This window comes from Peromyscus eremicus, chromosome 2 (assembly GCF_949786415.1).
Source record: "Peromyscus eremicus chromosome 2, PerEre_H2_v1, whole genome shotgun sequence".
Taxonomy (NCBI): Eukaryota; Metazoa; Chordata; class Mammalia; order Rodentia; family Cricetidae; genus Peromyscus; species Peromyscus eremicus.
Window position 1 is genome coordinate 160,869,922 of NC_081417.1, and position 15,015 is coordinate 160,884,936.

Sequence of the window (15,015 nt, forward strand, 5' to 3'; positions counted from 1 at the left end):
CTGTGTCCCAGGATCTCCCAGCCACTTAGACTGGGGTCCTGGGAAGGTTTAGAAGCTCCTCCACCAGTGACAGGAATGGCCTGAGAGGCTGCAGAACTGGAAAATTCTCTAGAGGTAGCCTGCTCATGGCTCTGGGGCTAGGAGGGATCATGGGACTAAAGGGCAGAACTCCTCTTAGCTGCTTGACAGTTGATGTGACCCTTCCTCTCCCTGCCTAAGTCAGGTCTAGGAGGTGCTCCTGACTCATCCATCACTCCATATAGAGCAGTCTTGGAAAGGAGAGTAGACCAGGGCTTGAGAAGGCCACCTACTGAAGCCAAGCAAGCACCCAGGAGGGCGAGAGACCTTGGCCTGAATGCCCAGTGTACCAAATCCAACTCTAAGCTGCCAAGGAGCTAGGGTGGGAAGCACCTGCTTGCAGAGCCTGAAACAGAGGCTGTGGCCCCAGTGGGCTGTGTAGAAGGGAGAAGTTTCACTTTGGCCGGACCTGTTGTAGGCCTGGGCACCTGAACCCCGGACGGTCACTGAAGCAGTCACTGATGGCCATCTCCAAGTATTTCCCATAGCCTTGCCGCTGTGCCCAGAGACCTCCTTAAGAGAAAAGTCCTAGGGTCCCGTATGGTAGATAGTACAGGCCTGTAATCCCAGCCCTTGGGGGGTGGTCAGCAGAAAGACCAGGAATCCTTGGGCTGGGCATGGCAGTCATTCAGGAGGCAGAGGCCAGTAGGCAGATCTCTGTGAGTTTGAGGCTAGCTTGGTCTACATAGTACGTTCCAAGTCAACCAAAGACCCATCTCAACGGGCGGTGGTGGCACACACCTTTAATCCCAGCACTCAGGAGGTAGAGCCAGTAGGCCAGTAGGCAGATCTCTGTGAGTTCGAGGCCAGCCTGGTGTACAGAGCAAGATCCAGGACAGGCACCAAAACTACACAGAGAAACCCTGTCTCGAAAAACCAAAATAAATAAATAAATAAATAAATAAATAAATAAATAAATAAATAAATAAATAAAAGAAAGAAAAAAGGAATAAAAAAATATAGATCGGGAATCCAAGTCCCAAATTCTTTACTTAGCAAGTCTGAGGCCAGCCTGAGCTACATAAGAGCCTGTCTCAAAAATAAACAAAGAGGGAGGTCCTGACCTGGTCCGTAGTGGACTTCTTGCATGTGAAGGTCCCAGATTCAATTCCCAGCACAAAAACAAAACAATAATAAAAAAGGAAGGTTCTTACTCAGGGTAATGCCCGACCAGAAGCTTCATCGAGGGAAGGTCTCCTTTGGCTGCGGCGTAGTGAATAGGCAGGGCACCTGTGTCTGTGCCGATGGCAGAGTCCGCACCACCGTGATGCAGAAGCCAATCCACCACCTCTGGGTGGCCAAAGCGGGCAGCCAGATGCAGGACTGTGGCACCAGAATTATCTTTTTCCTGTGGGCAAGAGAGCTAGTTAAAACGCTGTAGTCTGAACCTGTCCTTGTCAGACGCTCAGTCCACTGCCAGTCTCCTCCAGGAGGGGGCGGGGCCGAAAGTCCATGTGCTTACCCTTCCTTGAGGGGATGGCTGTACCTAGTTTAGCACGCTTTGGAGGTGAAATAGATCCTAGGAATTTGAATCTGCTTCTATCCTTAGGCAATTCCTGGCTGGCTTTGACCCTCGGGTCATAGGCAGCAACAACATGTAGGACTCTTGGAGGCCTTCAGGGCATGATGGAGAGTTGCCAGTACACAAGAGACTCCCAAAACATGGCACCCTATGTCATAGCAGGAGTTATGCACAGCTCTGACACCTGGGAAACACGTGAGCGAATGACTACATTGCTGGGCTGAGTGAGACGGGGAGGAACGGTAGCTGAGTCTCTCCCAGGCTGGCATTAGGATTCCCCCTGCCTCCAACCCTTGTTCCTCCTCTTCCTCATTCCCAAGTGTCCCTTGGGAGGTACAGAGCCTTCCATTTTGGTACACCTCCAATAACCCAACCCCCACACAAGAAGCTGCCTTCCTGTGGACTCCCCTGCACACAGCTTCAGGAACAAGCTGTGTCCTTGCCCTGTGGAGGAGGAGGTTACTGGGCACTGGTGGGCGGGGCCTGGGACAGCCAGTCAATAGTGTAGGTGTGTACTAGTGGCAGGCTCTTTGAGAGGCTAGGTTTTTAGGTAAAACCCCTGCAGACACCCTCTGGGCCCAGAACTGCTCCTCACATATACCTTTTATGTCTCTCTTTGGAGGAGGGGCTGAGGGGTTGGTTGTTCATGGGGAAGGAGAGACCTACTGAGACTCCAGATGTCCCAACTGAGGCTGCTGCATTTGAGAGTAGGTGCTGTTCTGGAAGTTGACAACATGTCAACATCAAGCACACAGACACTAGAGAAAGGGCGGAGCAGCTGTGAGAGGTCACTGGGAAGTGAGCTCTCTCCTCTCCTGCAGGGAGAGGGTACCACAGAGACACATGTGGCCAAGACCCAGAGACCCTGAGGTAGGTGAATCTCAGGAGGAAGATCTCAGAGCCTCCTGAAAGAAGAAAAAGATACAAGAGACCAGCATGTCATCAGTCAGGCTGTGGAGGTGGGGAGGATCATGGGACAGAAAGCAAATGGCCCATAAGGGACTAAGGACGATACCAGAGTTCCCTACTGCATATTGTAGGTGTGTACAGGCTTGTTTAGTCTGTCCCCCTGAGGTCAGGCATGGGCTGCCTAGAGGTGGCCTAAGTAGGACCACCATGATGAAAGTCTGGAACCTCAGCTCTTGAGAAAGGCCTTCCCTCTCCACTGGTCTTGGGGATATGGGCCTGAGGCTTTAGGACATCTTCATAGCTCAGGGCTTCTGGATAATGATGGCAATATGAAGTCAATGGCCTGTGTTCAAGGTACCACCAGCTGGGTAGACCCTGGGAGCCTTGTGTGCTGGGGCCACATCCTAAGTTGTTTATCTCTGGGCCGGACAGGACCAGAGATCGAGGTCATCCCCCCACTTCTGCCCCCAGCTTCCTGGGGGTATAAGACAAGAGATATGATAAGCTGGCACAAGGTTGCTTGTTCCTTCCACCTCCTCTGAGTGATAAGGGAGGCTTCCGGCCAGTGCTGGACATGGAATCAGGGAGGCAGGCACCTCCCAAGAGAGGGAGGCATGAACCATGTGGCTGTGGGCCACATGGCCAGGAACTCCTGATAACAAGGCCAGGAGATAAGAGAAGGAAAGAATCTCTCAGAAAGATGGGAAGGTGGGGCTTGCCCTCGGAAGACAGGAGGTGGGAGCGATATGAATTTTGCTAGGCCCCTGCAGACCAGATTGGAGTTGGCTCGTACCAACTCCATCATCACCCGTTGATGCTCAGTTAACCCAGTGGTCTGTGGGGTTTTTGTTGTTTGGCTGACTGGTTTTGGTTTTTGAGACAGGGTCTCACTCTGTAGCCCAGGCTGACTTCAACTCACAGCAATCCCCCTGCCTCAGTTTCCCAAGTGGCATGATTACAGATGTGAGCCACTCAGTGGTCTCTCTCAGCTGTAGATCAGATGTGCTCCCACTTCCGTTGGCTGCTCAGGCAACCAGAATGTCATCCCGATACCTTCCCTCAGGCTAGGAGACCCTGTAGGCCCGGCCTGGCGGCCTCCAATCCCCTCCGCTCTCCATCACTCTGCTTTCCATAGCCTACCTCCAGCACAAGAATGTGGACACCTCGGGGCATTTCACTTCTTGTTCTCTGTACTGAGGACTCTCTGATCCACTCACCCCCAGGCACACAGATTCACATTGGGCTGAGAAGTGACTTAGAGTTGGAAGGCCCAAAGTTGCCGATGTCCTTGGAGACCTCCCCACCACAGGTCCCCTACCTTTGTCCCTGACTTAGTGGTGTCTGCATCTTGGCCCGGGGTGAGTTGTGAGACCTTGTGCACTCTCCCTCCAGACCTGAGCCTGGAGGACACCGGCTTCTAATTTGACAGCCAGGGCTCATCCCTAAGCCCCCACCCCCACTCCTGCCTTCCTCCAAGCTGCTCGCCCTAGGAGATACCAGTCCCAACTGAGTCCGGGATCTACCCAAGTCCTCAATCTCAGGAACCCACCTTATCTAAAGGCGTCTGGAAGGAGAGGCCGGCAGGACTCAGCCGAGCCAAGACCGAGCCACAGGAGGACTGGCGTCCTCTCCGGGCCCAAACCCTTTCTTGGGGTGGACTCACCTGCACTCTGCAGCCGCCCTGTGTGAGCAGCCACTTCAGGCAGGAGAGGTAGCCTGTGGCGGCGGCGTCGTGGGCTGGTGTGGCGCCGTTGTGCGCGCGGGCCACGGCCGGGAGGCCAGCCTCCTCCACCAGGTAGCGGAGACAGTGAAGTTTGCCAGATCGGGCCGCATGGTGCACTGGCAGGGCGTCTAGCGGGTCGCGCAGAGAAGGCCCCAGCAGCCCGGCGGCATGCAGGTGCTTCAGCACGTCCAGGTCGCCCTGCCGTGCCGCTTGCAGCGCCTGCTCCAGAGCCATGGTGCCGCCCTCGGCGACCCGGCGCTCAGTGGGTTCCCCGGGGCCTCATGCAGGTGGCTTCAGGCTTCAGGGGTAGCCCTGCGGCCCAGCCGTTGGAGGAGTGTGAACCCCGGAGGCAGAGTGGCTGCCCACCGGCTCTGGCTCTGCGATCCCTGGGACTCAACTCCGTCTCGGCAGCGCTCTGGGGCGGGGACCCCGAGAGTGCCCCGCTTAAGCCTGGGACCCGCCCCCGCCACGCCTCCTCTCTGCCCCGCCTCCCCGGCTCTGAGCCGTCCCCCAGCCCCGGCCGGTGACAAGGCTTGGTGTGCACACAAGTTCCTTTTCTGATTTGCTGCACATAGAAATTGAGTAGGATTCTAGTGCCACCCAGACACTGACCCGTTGACTCAGGTGCCCAGTGACCACTATGTGTTGTTTCGGGTGCTGGGGACACAAGCCAGCAACTGATGGCAGTTACAAGGAGCTACAAATGTCACTAGAACCTGGCAAGTGGGAGAAAGGAAATAGTTTGTCATGGTCATCAAGAAGGCGCCTGGTGCTGGATCTGGTTGGTAAGAAGGGACGTTCAAAGCCAGGGAACTGGACGCCACTGCCCAGAAACGTAAAAAGTCCCATCAAATGCAGAATGCCGAGTGCCCAGTGCTCAGGATGCCAAGGTCCCTCTTGAGTTTAGACCCAAGAACAAGAAGGGAGACAGGAGCCGGGCGGTGGTGGCGCACGCCTTTAATCCCAGCACTCGGGAGGCAGAGCCAGGCAGATCTCTGTGAGTTCGAGGCCAGCCTGGCCTACCAAGTGAGTTCCAGGAAAGGCGCAAAGCTACACAGAGAAACCCTGTCTTGAAGAAAAAAAAAAAAAAAAAAAAGAAGGGAGACAGGAGAAGGCAGAAAGGGAAAGACAGAAGGGGGCCAGCAAAATGAACGGGTAAAGGGGCTTGCTGCCAAAGCTGACAACCCAAGTTCGATCCTAGGGACCCACATGGTGGAAGGACAGAACCTTCTCCCACAAGCTGTCATTTGACCCCACATGCACACTGTAGCAATGACCCCCAAATAAATAAATACAATGATTGAAAAAACAAAACAACCCCCCAAACCGTAGGATCTATTTCTTAAGTGAAAGGAAAGAAGGACAAGCGTCGAAGCCAGGCCAGGTGTGAGTTTGAAGCCAGCCTGGTTTACAGAGCAAGATCCAGGACAGGCACCAAAACTACACAGAGAAACCTGTCTCGAAAAACCAAAAGGAGAGAGAGAGAGAGAGAGAGAGAGAGAGAGAGAGAGAGAGAAAGAGAGAGAGAGAGAGAGAGAGAGAGAGAGGGAGTCGAGGTGTTTTAGAACAGGATGCTGCCGATTCTGATTACCCAGACTGACTGGGTGGGGGATGGGAGAGGGCCATGGACTTGAAGGCCTGGGGCTACCAAACCAAGAGACCAGAAATTAAGGATGTAAGGGCTGGTGGGTAGATGCTCCAGTGCCTTTGTCCAAAGAGACGGTATCACCACGTGAACAAGGACACTGGGAAGTGCTTGAGGGTCCAGGCAGGTAAGCACAAACCACCCTACGGGCCATGGCTGGAAACAGGTCACAGGAACTGGGGGAGGCAAGGTCTGCGGGACCGGAGCAAAGGCTCCAGGAGGGAATATGCAGGCTGTGGGAGCACAGCTAGCCTATCGGGCAACCTTGAAACAGCTTGCGTTCTTCCTCTTCTTCCCCCACGCACAGCGGAGGTCTGTCGGAAACCAGTCCCATTCCCGGCCGATGTTTCAGTCAGTGCCGAACTCCTACCAGCCAGGGAGGTGCTGGAAATGTAGAAGTTGTTTCCAGAACGCAGAATCCTGGAGTTAATCTCCTGGGCAGTCTCAGATACCATTTCCGTTTTCACCACACGGTGGCGCCATGCACAGTGCGCTCAAATTTCGGGGTGCACTCAAATGAGTTTCCAACCACTTCTGCCCATGTCCGCCTAGCTGGTGAGGCCTCATTCCACCATAAGACCTGCTGTTACTTTCCAGATTCCTTACTGTGTCATAGCTATGCCTGAAGCTATATCCAGACAGGCAGGGGCCCCCAAAGGGCAGGAGTATCCAGACAGGCAGGGGCCCCCAAAGGGCAGGAGTATCCAGACAGGCAGGGGCCCCCAAAGGGCAGGAGTATCCAAACTAAGATGGCTGGACTCGGCTTTCACTCCTCTGTGCCTCCTTCGTGCCTCCTTCGTGACTCCTTCGTGACAAAGCTCCTGCAGTCCTTCCACCCCGTGAGGTCGCTGACTTGACCCTGGACACCATTGCTTCTGAGTCATTCCCAAACTCAGCAGAACTCAGCCAGTGACACGCACACAAAGCCACGTGTTAATACATACCCTTGCTGACCAACACTCAGACTGGGAGCCAGGGCTTTTCAGCTGTGCCTGTCTGTCTGTCTGTCTGTCTGTCCTATCTGGGCTCTTCCACTCCACTGAATCCTCTCCAGCAGTTTTTGTTTGTTTGTTTCTTTTTTCTTTTTTTTTTTTAGATTTATCTATTTATTCATTATGTATACAGTGTTCTGCCTGTATGTACGCCTGCAGGCCAGAAGAGGGCACCAGATCTCATTATAGATGGTTGCTGGGAACTGAACTGAGGACCTCTGGAAGGGCAGCCTTTGCTCCTAACCTCTGAGCCATCTCTCCAGCCCTTCCCCACCAGTTTTAAAGAGCCCCATCAGTGATGTCCCAAGTATAGAGCCCTTACCACTAACCAGGCATGGTGTGATGCTCTTCATTAAAATTGTTAATTTTTTTTTGTTTTTTTCCAGACAGGGTTTCTCTGTGTAGTTTTGGTGCCTTTCCTGGATCTTGCACTGTAGACCAGGCTGGCCTCGAACTCACAGAGATCCGCCTGGCTCTGCCTTCCCAGTACTGGGATTAAAGGTGTGAATGACCATCACCCAGCTTAAAATTGTTAATCCTTACAGGAGGGGTTTTTTGTTGTTGTTGTTGTTTTGTTTTGTTTCGGAGGCTGTTTTTTTTTTTTTTTTCTTTTCGAGACAGGGTTTCTCTGTGTAGCTTTGCGCCTTTTTCTGGAACTCACTTGGTAGCCCAGGCTGGCCTCGAACTCACAGAGATCCGCCTGGCTCTGCCTCCCGAGTGCTGGGATTAAAGGCGTGCGCCACCACCGCCCGGCGGAGGCTGCTTTTGAACTTGCTGTTCCTCCCAGGCTGGCCTTGAGCTCCTGAATCTCATTTCTTCTTTGTGATGCTAGGATTACAGGTATGAGCCACCACAAGTGGTTCAGAAAGGGATTCAACTCTCATTTTATAGATGTGGAAACAGAGGCATGAGGAGTCTGTATTTATTCGTGTGTGTGTGTGTGTGTGTGTGTGTGTGTGTGTGTGTGTGTGTGTGTTGGTTCCAAAGTGTGTGGAATGTATGTGGGGGTCAAAGGACAACCTACAGGAAGTGGTTCTCTCCTCTCACCATGTGCATCCTGGGAGCAAACTCAGGTCATCAGGTTAGCAGCTGGTGCCCTTACCCATTGAGGCATTTCACAGTCTTTGTTTTTTAAAGCCTGGGGTGACACAGATGGGAAGCGGCAACTCAGACTGTCCAGCTGTGCTTTCTCTCTGTGCATCTCAGGATGGATTCCCTCTCCCCACAGTTCCCCTCTGGCTGCCCTAGGGGCTCCATCCTCTGAAGGCCTCTTCTCATCCCTCTGCTGGGTAAAAATCAACCCTCAGGCTTCTCTCCCAGCCAAAGACTAGCACATGTCTCAATACCCCACACAGGACAGGGAGAGAGTGTGTCTCCATGGCACTGTAGGTTGTCCCAGAGAACCTGAGCATCACTCTCTGAACACCCCAAGTTCTGCTTCTAAAGGACCCCATCTTCCAAATCTTTTTCTTCTTAGAGTCTTTTGGTTGAAGGGAGAGGTGCATCGCCTGGTTAAACTCCTTTACAGTGGGGGTGGGGGAGAGACACCACTGTAAAGTTGAGGTAAGTGGTATAGCAAAGGGAATTTGCTTCTCTGTCATCGGGTCTTCAAATAGTGGTCTCCAGCCCTGGAAAGGGATGTTCCTACCCTTCACCCTAGGGGCGAGTATCAGTCTCTCTCCAGGAATTTGGTCAGTGTAGGGTGAGCTTGGGGACACTGAACCAAATGAACCAGCAGGGGAAGGGACTCCACACTGTCCTTTTTATCTTTTTCATTTCTTATATTTTGTTTTTTTTGAGGTTTATCTTATTTATTATGTATACAGTGTTCTGTCTGTCTGTGTGCCTGCCTGCCAGAAGAGGGCATCAGATCTCTTTATGGTTGTGAACCACCATGTGGTTCCTGGAAATTGAACTCAGGACCTCTGGAAGAGCCGCTAGTGCTCTTAAGCTGTGAGTCATCTCTCCAGCCATATATATGAGACACGGTTTCTATGTGTTTCCCTGGCTGTGGTTGATCTGGAACTCACTGTGTAGACCAGGCTGGCCTCAGACTCAGAGATCTGCCTACCTCTGCCTTCAAGTGCTGGGATTAAAGGCATGTGCCACCACTGCCCTGCCACAAAGTCCTTTTTTAAAAAGAGTTTTTAACTTTTTTTTCAACTCTGTGTGTGTGTGTGTGTGTGTGTGTGTGTGTGTGTGTATGTGTCCATGTGTAGGTTTGTGCATATGACTGCTATGCCTGAGAAGTCCAGAAGAGGGCATTAGATGCCCCAGAACTGGAGTTACAGATAGTTGTGAACCATCTGTCATGGGTGCTGGGAACCAAACTTGGGTCCTCTGCGAGAGCAGTGCTTACTCTTAACCACTAAGCCCTACAAAGTCCTGAAGTCTAAGCGCTCTCTCTCCCTCTCCCTCTCTCTCTCTCTCTCTCTCTCTCTCTCTCTCTCTCTCTCTCTCTCGTTTTTGAAACAGGGTTTCTCTGTGTAGCCTTGGCTGTCCTGGAACTCGCTCTGTATACCAGGCTGTTCTTGAACTCACAGAGATCCACCTGACACCACCACCCGGCCCGTTTTAAGCTCTTAAAGAATAATTAATGACTGAATGTGGTGGTACACGTCTTTAGTCCCAGTACTCGGAAGGCAGAAGCAGGCTGATCTTTGAGTTCGAAGCCAGTCCGGTCTACATAGTGAGTGAGGGGCTAGCTCATAGGCATGCTAGACTAGCCTGTGGGAGAGAACCAGAGAATCAGACATCTCAAGGCCTGCTAGGACAAATCCTCATAATTAGGACTGTTGGGTTGATGGATGTGAAGAAATAATGGTCTGAGCTGGTACAAAGTAACCCCTTGGTGGTGGTCGTGGACCCTTGTATGCCATAGATAGAAATGGGAGGGCTGAGCTTTCCTGCCCAGGCTGCCCTGGGTCCCCTTCCTGGTGCACTATCGTTTTCGAATGCCTGCTGTGGGAGCGCTTCCAGGGATTTGGGGCTAGCGAAAGGAATGGGGCTCAAAGGCAGGAACGAGGGGTCCTTCCAGTACCCTGGACAGAGCCTACCCAGGCTCGGCCCCACAGAGCGCCTCCTACTGGCTCTCTCTGTGCGGGCCTCGCTTTCCGTGTCCGAGACTTCCCCAAAGCTGCAACAGGGTCCGAGGAGCCGGCCGTTGCCCCGCCAGCCGACCCAGGGAGGGGAGCCCGCAGCAGATGGGCGGGGGACGCCTGCCAGTTTGCGCAGCAACGGCCACGCGTTGTGGAGGCGTGTCTGGGCCCGCTGGGGCCGAGTGGAGCCGCCGGGGCACACACCCGGACCGCCCCCCTCGCCTGTCATGTGACCTCCGCTGTCCCACAGGTGGAATCCGGAGCCCAGAGCCGGTTGAATTGAAAATGAACTCCAAAGATCCTGGGTTGCCTCTTCTTGGGGAGTGGAGCTCAGGTTTCCTTTTCACAACCTAGGGCCAGGGAACCAGGTGATTTTTAAGTCAGTGGGGTGCCCTAAATCCTATGGAGTGTTTAGCGCTAGGTGTCCAGTGACCTCAGTCCTGGTTCTGGCAGCCAGGCCAGAGAAAGAGTGGATCTTGCTAGACTGGTTTGCACGTCCAGCTCGGAGCCGATGGTGGAGCGAATCTCTCCTTTTAACCCTTGTTGGACCTCCCTGAGGTTCGGGCTCCGTAGATCTGCTAGAGCCCTTGCGGCCCAGGGAGGGGCGCGTAGCCCGGTGGGCGTGAATGAAGCCACAGAGTGCTGGAGAGGAGTCAAGGCCTGGCCCCACCCACCCTTCCTTCCTGTCCGGGGGTCAGCGCCCACACGTCGCGCGACCCCACCACAGATGGGACTCTAAGGCCAGAATGGCATCTCTGGGGGACAACACTGGCTCGTCCTCTCCAGCCCCACCCTGTGCAGGGACGAAGGCGGGAGGTGGGAGTGGCGGCTGGCGGGACTCCGAGGGGCGGGGCGGAGCAGGGACACTGCCTCCTTAAAGCCCTGCCGCTGGCTGGGCGCGCACTTCTTTGGCGCGAGCTTGGGCTAGGCTTTGAACTTGGTTCCTGGCTTCGTTCTCTGCTCTGCCTTGCTACAGGGGCAAGGATCCTCCACCCCGAGGTACTGAACCCTGTGAGCTCTTCGCTTTCCCTCCGAGCATGAGACTGCCTGGAAGAGTAGGGGACGCGGCGGAGCTGCGCAAGGTAGGAGCGGGGGATAGGGACTCGTGGTGTGTCGGGGTGGGCCATCGCGACCCTCCTAACTGCGGCCTCTGCGCCCATTCTCTTTCCGACAGAGCTTGAAGCCGCTGCTGGAGAAGCGCCGGCGCGCACGGATCAACCAGAGCCTGAGCCAGCTTAAGGGGCTGGTATTGCCGTTGCTGGGTGCGGAGGTGTGTGTCTGGGAGCTCTGAAAACCGAGGTGGAGAGTCCTGGGGCACCCAGTGAGGCGGGTGGGCCAGCATGGTCCCGGGGATCCGTGGGGATCCGAAGACCTCCTGGTGGGATCTAAGAGGTGGAGTGGACCGCGCGACTGGCGAGCACCTGGGTGCAAGAGCGAGGTGCCCAGCTGCCCGGTTTGTTATGGGGTGTCTCTCTTGTCTGGTCTGGCGCAGACTTCCCGTTATTCGAAGCTGGAGAAGGCGGACATCCTGGAAATGACCGTGCGCTTCCTGCAGGAGCAACCTGCATCCCCTTACTCCACTGCAGTGTCGGGTGAGTGACCAAGCTCCCCGCTCCTCAAGTGCCTGGCAGTTTGCACGGTGCTCAGCACCTGAGCCTCACGTTCCTCTCTGTCCACAGGGCCCTTGGATAGCTACCTCGAGGGTTACCGAGCCTGTCTGGCGCGCCTGGCCCGCGTGCTGCCCGCCTGCAGCATCCTGGAGCCGGCTGTGCGGGCGCGCCTGCTGGAGCACCTGCAGCAGAGGACTGTCAGTGGTGGCCCGCCCTCACAGACGCCAACACCCGCCCCTGCTCCAGCTCCCTCTCCGCAGGTGCCTCCTCCCGGCAGCCCTGGCCTATGGCGGCCCTGGTAGAGTCCTGGATGTTCCAGGTCAGGGGCCTGGATGGGCTAGCTGACCAAGGAAGTTCTCGGTGGTGACGGCATCTCCTTCACTTTGAGAACAGTCTAGCATCAGCACCCCAGCAAGAATCTGATGCTTGTGACCTATCTGCATAATGAAGACCTCAAGGGCTTCGGCTGGAGGGAAAAGAGAGTTTCTGGGCAGGGAGAGAAAGAACAAATAAATGTCTGCAGGGTGAGGAAGAAGCCCAGGCTTGGACTCAATGGTTCTGGCACTGGGCCAGGCAAAGCTGCCTCATCAGGGACACACCTGCCCTAGTGTGGGCAGTAGACCGAGCTCTGGCCTTAGAGTTCACCGGGCCACCTGCTCTGATGGGTCGCTGCGTTCCCAGCCACACCTGGATATACTTCCAGCTCAGATGGGCTTGTGAACCTCCCCATAAACAGAACATTGACCTGCAAAGCACTGAGCAGGGAAAAGGGACACCTAGGGCTTGGCAGTCACCTCCTCCATCCTAGGCTTCCCTTCCCAGTGATCTCTACTGCAGGTGGTGAGGACTTCCTAATTTAACCCCCCTCAAGCATTATTTCTCCCACACAGCAGGCCCGTGGTCTTCAGAAGTGAGGAAAGGGTGAGACAAGTGTGAGGCTTCCCTGTGGCTTTAAGGAAGCTGGTGGCTTTGGAGGAATGGAACCCAGCACAGACTGCAGAGCTCAAGCCTCGGAACGGCAGGGACCCAGGAGGTAGCAGCAGGTGAAGGAACGTGAACCAGCTTGCCTGTTTTGTTTGTTAGTTAAACCACTCCCTGAACCCAGGCAGTTTGCCTACTAGAAGCAACCTCTTCAGAAGTTATTTCTCCCAAATGGAAGCAGGAAGCCTATGAAGACTCAGGGAAGAGGCTTCAGATCCCAGGAGTGGGTGCTCCAGAGAAAGTAGGAGAATTTGAACCATGGTCATTCCAAGTCCATGGGGATTTGCTGAGCACTGCAGCGAGCCTGCTTCTCCTTCTGCCTGTGCTGGGGACAAGGACACTAAAGCCAAGAAGACTGACCAGGGAAGGGGCAGTCACTGATCTGCCTTGAGCATCTGTGGTAAATCTGGGCACTGATTTGGGTGGCAGGAGGTCGGGAAGTCGGAGGCATTCTTAAAAAAGAAAGAAAGAAAATCAACGTGAAGATGGCAGGGGCTCCCAGCAGGGCGGTGCTGGGCCTGCCTGCCTAGACTAATTCTGAGCAGCAGGCTGGACAGAGTACACCTGTGTGTCTGTGAGGCCCTGGGCACACAATGGTGCTCAATAAACACGGTGGATTAAAGGGTTTGATGTGGCTGACTCACACTGGATAAACTTTGGACAGCTGGCTTTTGCTCTGACCACCACTCCATGTTCCTATCACAGTGGTTCTCAATCTTCCTAATGCTGTGACCTTTAATACAGCTCCCCATGTGTGGTGACCCCCAACCCTAAAATTATTTTCGTTCCTACTTCATAACTGTAATTTGGCTACTGTTATGAACTGTAATGTAAATATCTGTGTTTTCTGATGGTCTTAGGTGGCCCCTGTGAAAGGATCATTCAACCCCCAAAGGGGTTGTGACCCACAGGTTGAGAACTGCTGTCCTAGGTTCACCAGATGTTTGTCCCACCAGGGCTCGTGTGCAGTCTGTTTTCTTGTTCTTAGTGTAGCCCGTAGAGGCAAAAGAAAACGCAACCTTGGCCCGAGCTCATCAGATAGGCTCTGGGCTTCTCCTTGGATCTAAAGGGACAAGGAGATCTATCTGTCGCCACACATAAGAACTCTCAACACTGGTTTGTTTATACAGTGAGTCCCACTCCATCTTTCCCCATGGAGTGAGGCTCTGTCTCAAAGATCCAAAACCAAGGGCAGCAGCAGGAAACAAAACAAAACAAAATCCCTAAAAACCTCAAAACGAGCAGGCACAGTGGTACAAACCTATAATCCAACACTGGGAGGAAATGAGAGTATCGAGTTCAAGGCTAGCCAGGGCTACCACAGCATGACCCACCTCAAAAAAGAAAACAAAACGCTCTCAACACGGATGCTTTATTTTATTGAGATTCACAGTTATCCTCCTGCCTCTACTTCCTGAGTGCTAGGATTAAAGGTGTGCGCCACCACCCCAGTTTATATTTATTTTTGTTGATTTATTCATTTTATGTGTGTGGGTGTTTTGCTTGCCCGACATGGGTGCCTGGTGTCTGAGGAAGTCAGAAGAAGGCTTCAGATCCCCTGGAACTGGATACAAGTGGTCGTGAACCACCACGTGGGTGCTGGGAATCAAACTCCAGCCTCTGCAAGAGCAACAAGTGCTCTTAACTGCTGAGCCGTCTCTCCAGACCCCCATTTTTATTTTCTGAAAGATGATCTCACTATGTAGTCCTGGCCTGTAACTCACAGAGATCCACCTACCTCTGCCTCTCTAGAGTGCTGGGATTAAAGGTGTGCACCACTCCTCCTGGTCCTCCACACAGGTTTAAACTCTGTGGGAACTGATGGACCAGAGGCCTCCTTTTAACCTCTACTTCCTGCTTCTGAATGTCCATCTTGCTTTCTAGTTCCATGACGTGTATCGACCTGGCCTCAAGTTATTAGGCGAGCAGCTATGGAGTGGTGTGTGTACGGGTAACTGGTGACTCATGGGGTCAGGTGCTCTGGAGAACCCGGGCCCTGGCATGCCCAGGTGGGTGAGGTCCTCAGCCTGAGGCAAGAAGTCAGTTTCTCAGTGGAATGTGCTGGAAGACATGGAGGGTTTAGGCTGGTGTTCCCAGCTGGGCTGGGGAAACAGGATACCCTCCTCCTCCTCCTCCAGAAGATGCTGTGACTCCCCTTCCTGGCAGCTCCTTCACTGTACCCAGAGACCTGTCTGTGGTGGTCCAAGGTGAGCAGGGCTGTGGCTCTTTCAGTGTAAAGAGGTTGCTTCAGAGAGGCACTTGTGTGTGAGTGTGAGTATGCACATGTATGTACATGTGGAGGTTGAGGGTCACTCCTCAGGTGCCTTTACCTTTTGGTTGAGATAAGGTCTCTTATTGGAACTTTTCCAAGTGGGTTAGACTAGCCAGCTGCCAGGAATCCACACTCTTTTCCATCTGGCTGTGATTATAAGTGCCTGCTATGGATCACAGCCAAGC

At 53.8% G+C, this 15,015-nt stretch overlaps 2 protein-coding genes across 3 annotated transcripts in view; one reads left to right on the forward strand and one right to left on the reverse strand.

Moving 5' to 3' along the window:
• Espn (espin) overlaps positions 1-4,658 on the reverse strand; it is a 32,541-nt gene extending 27,883 nt beyond the window's left edge. Inside the window, exons 1-2 of the mRNA XM_059255463.1 lie at positions 4,173-4,658; positions 1,233-1,426 (exon numbers count right to left, since the gene is read on the reverse strand). Coding sequence (XP_059111446.1) covers positions 1,233-1,426; positions 4,173-4,466 — 488 coding nt within the window. The 5' untranslated portion in view covers positions 4,467-4,658. The remainder of the gene's footprint in view (positions 1-1,232; positions 1,427-4,172) is intronic.
• A 5,414-nt stretch (positions 4,659-10,072) lies between these two features.
• Hes2 (hes family bHLH transcription factor 2) lies at positions 10,073-13,956 on the forward strand. 2 transcript variants are annotated; one of them, XM_059256294.1, is made up of 5 exons: positions 10,073-10,335; positions 10,944-11,049; positions 11,142-11,237; positions 11,460-11,559; positions 11,647-13,956. In XM_059256294.1, exons 2-5 carry the CDS (start codon positions 11,005-11,007, stop codon positions 11,877-11,879), a joined length of 474 nt encoding a protein of 157 aa, XP_059112277.1. In that variant the 5' UTR covers positions 10,073-10,335; positions 10,944-11,004; the 3' UTR covers positions 11,880-13,956. The 2 variants fall into 2 exon arrangements, with proteins under 2 accessions (XP_059112277.1, XP_059112278.1); XM_059256295.1 differs by having other exon boundaries at positions 10,073-10,217.
• Positions 13,957-15,015: the final 1,059 nt, after the last annotated feature.

Excerpts from the sequence above, each read along its gene's own strand:
- Hes2 (XM_059256294.1), top strand. The coding sequence starts at position 11,005 with ATGAGACTGCCTGGAAGAGTAGGGGACGCGGCGGAGCTGCGCAAG. Across the intron at positions 11,050-11,141 it reads ACGCGGCGGAGCTGCGCAAG|AGCTTGAAGCCGCTGCTGGA; the intron begins GTAGGAGCGGGG and ends TCTTTCCGACAG. Across the intron at positions 11,238-11,459 it reads TGCCGTTGCTGGGTGCGGAG|ACTTCCCGTTATTCGAAGCT; the intron begins GTGTGTGTCTGG and ends GGTCTGGCGCAG.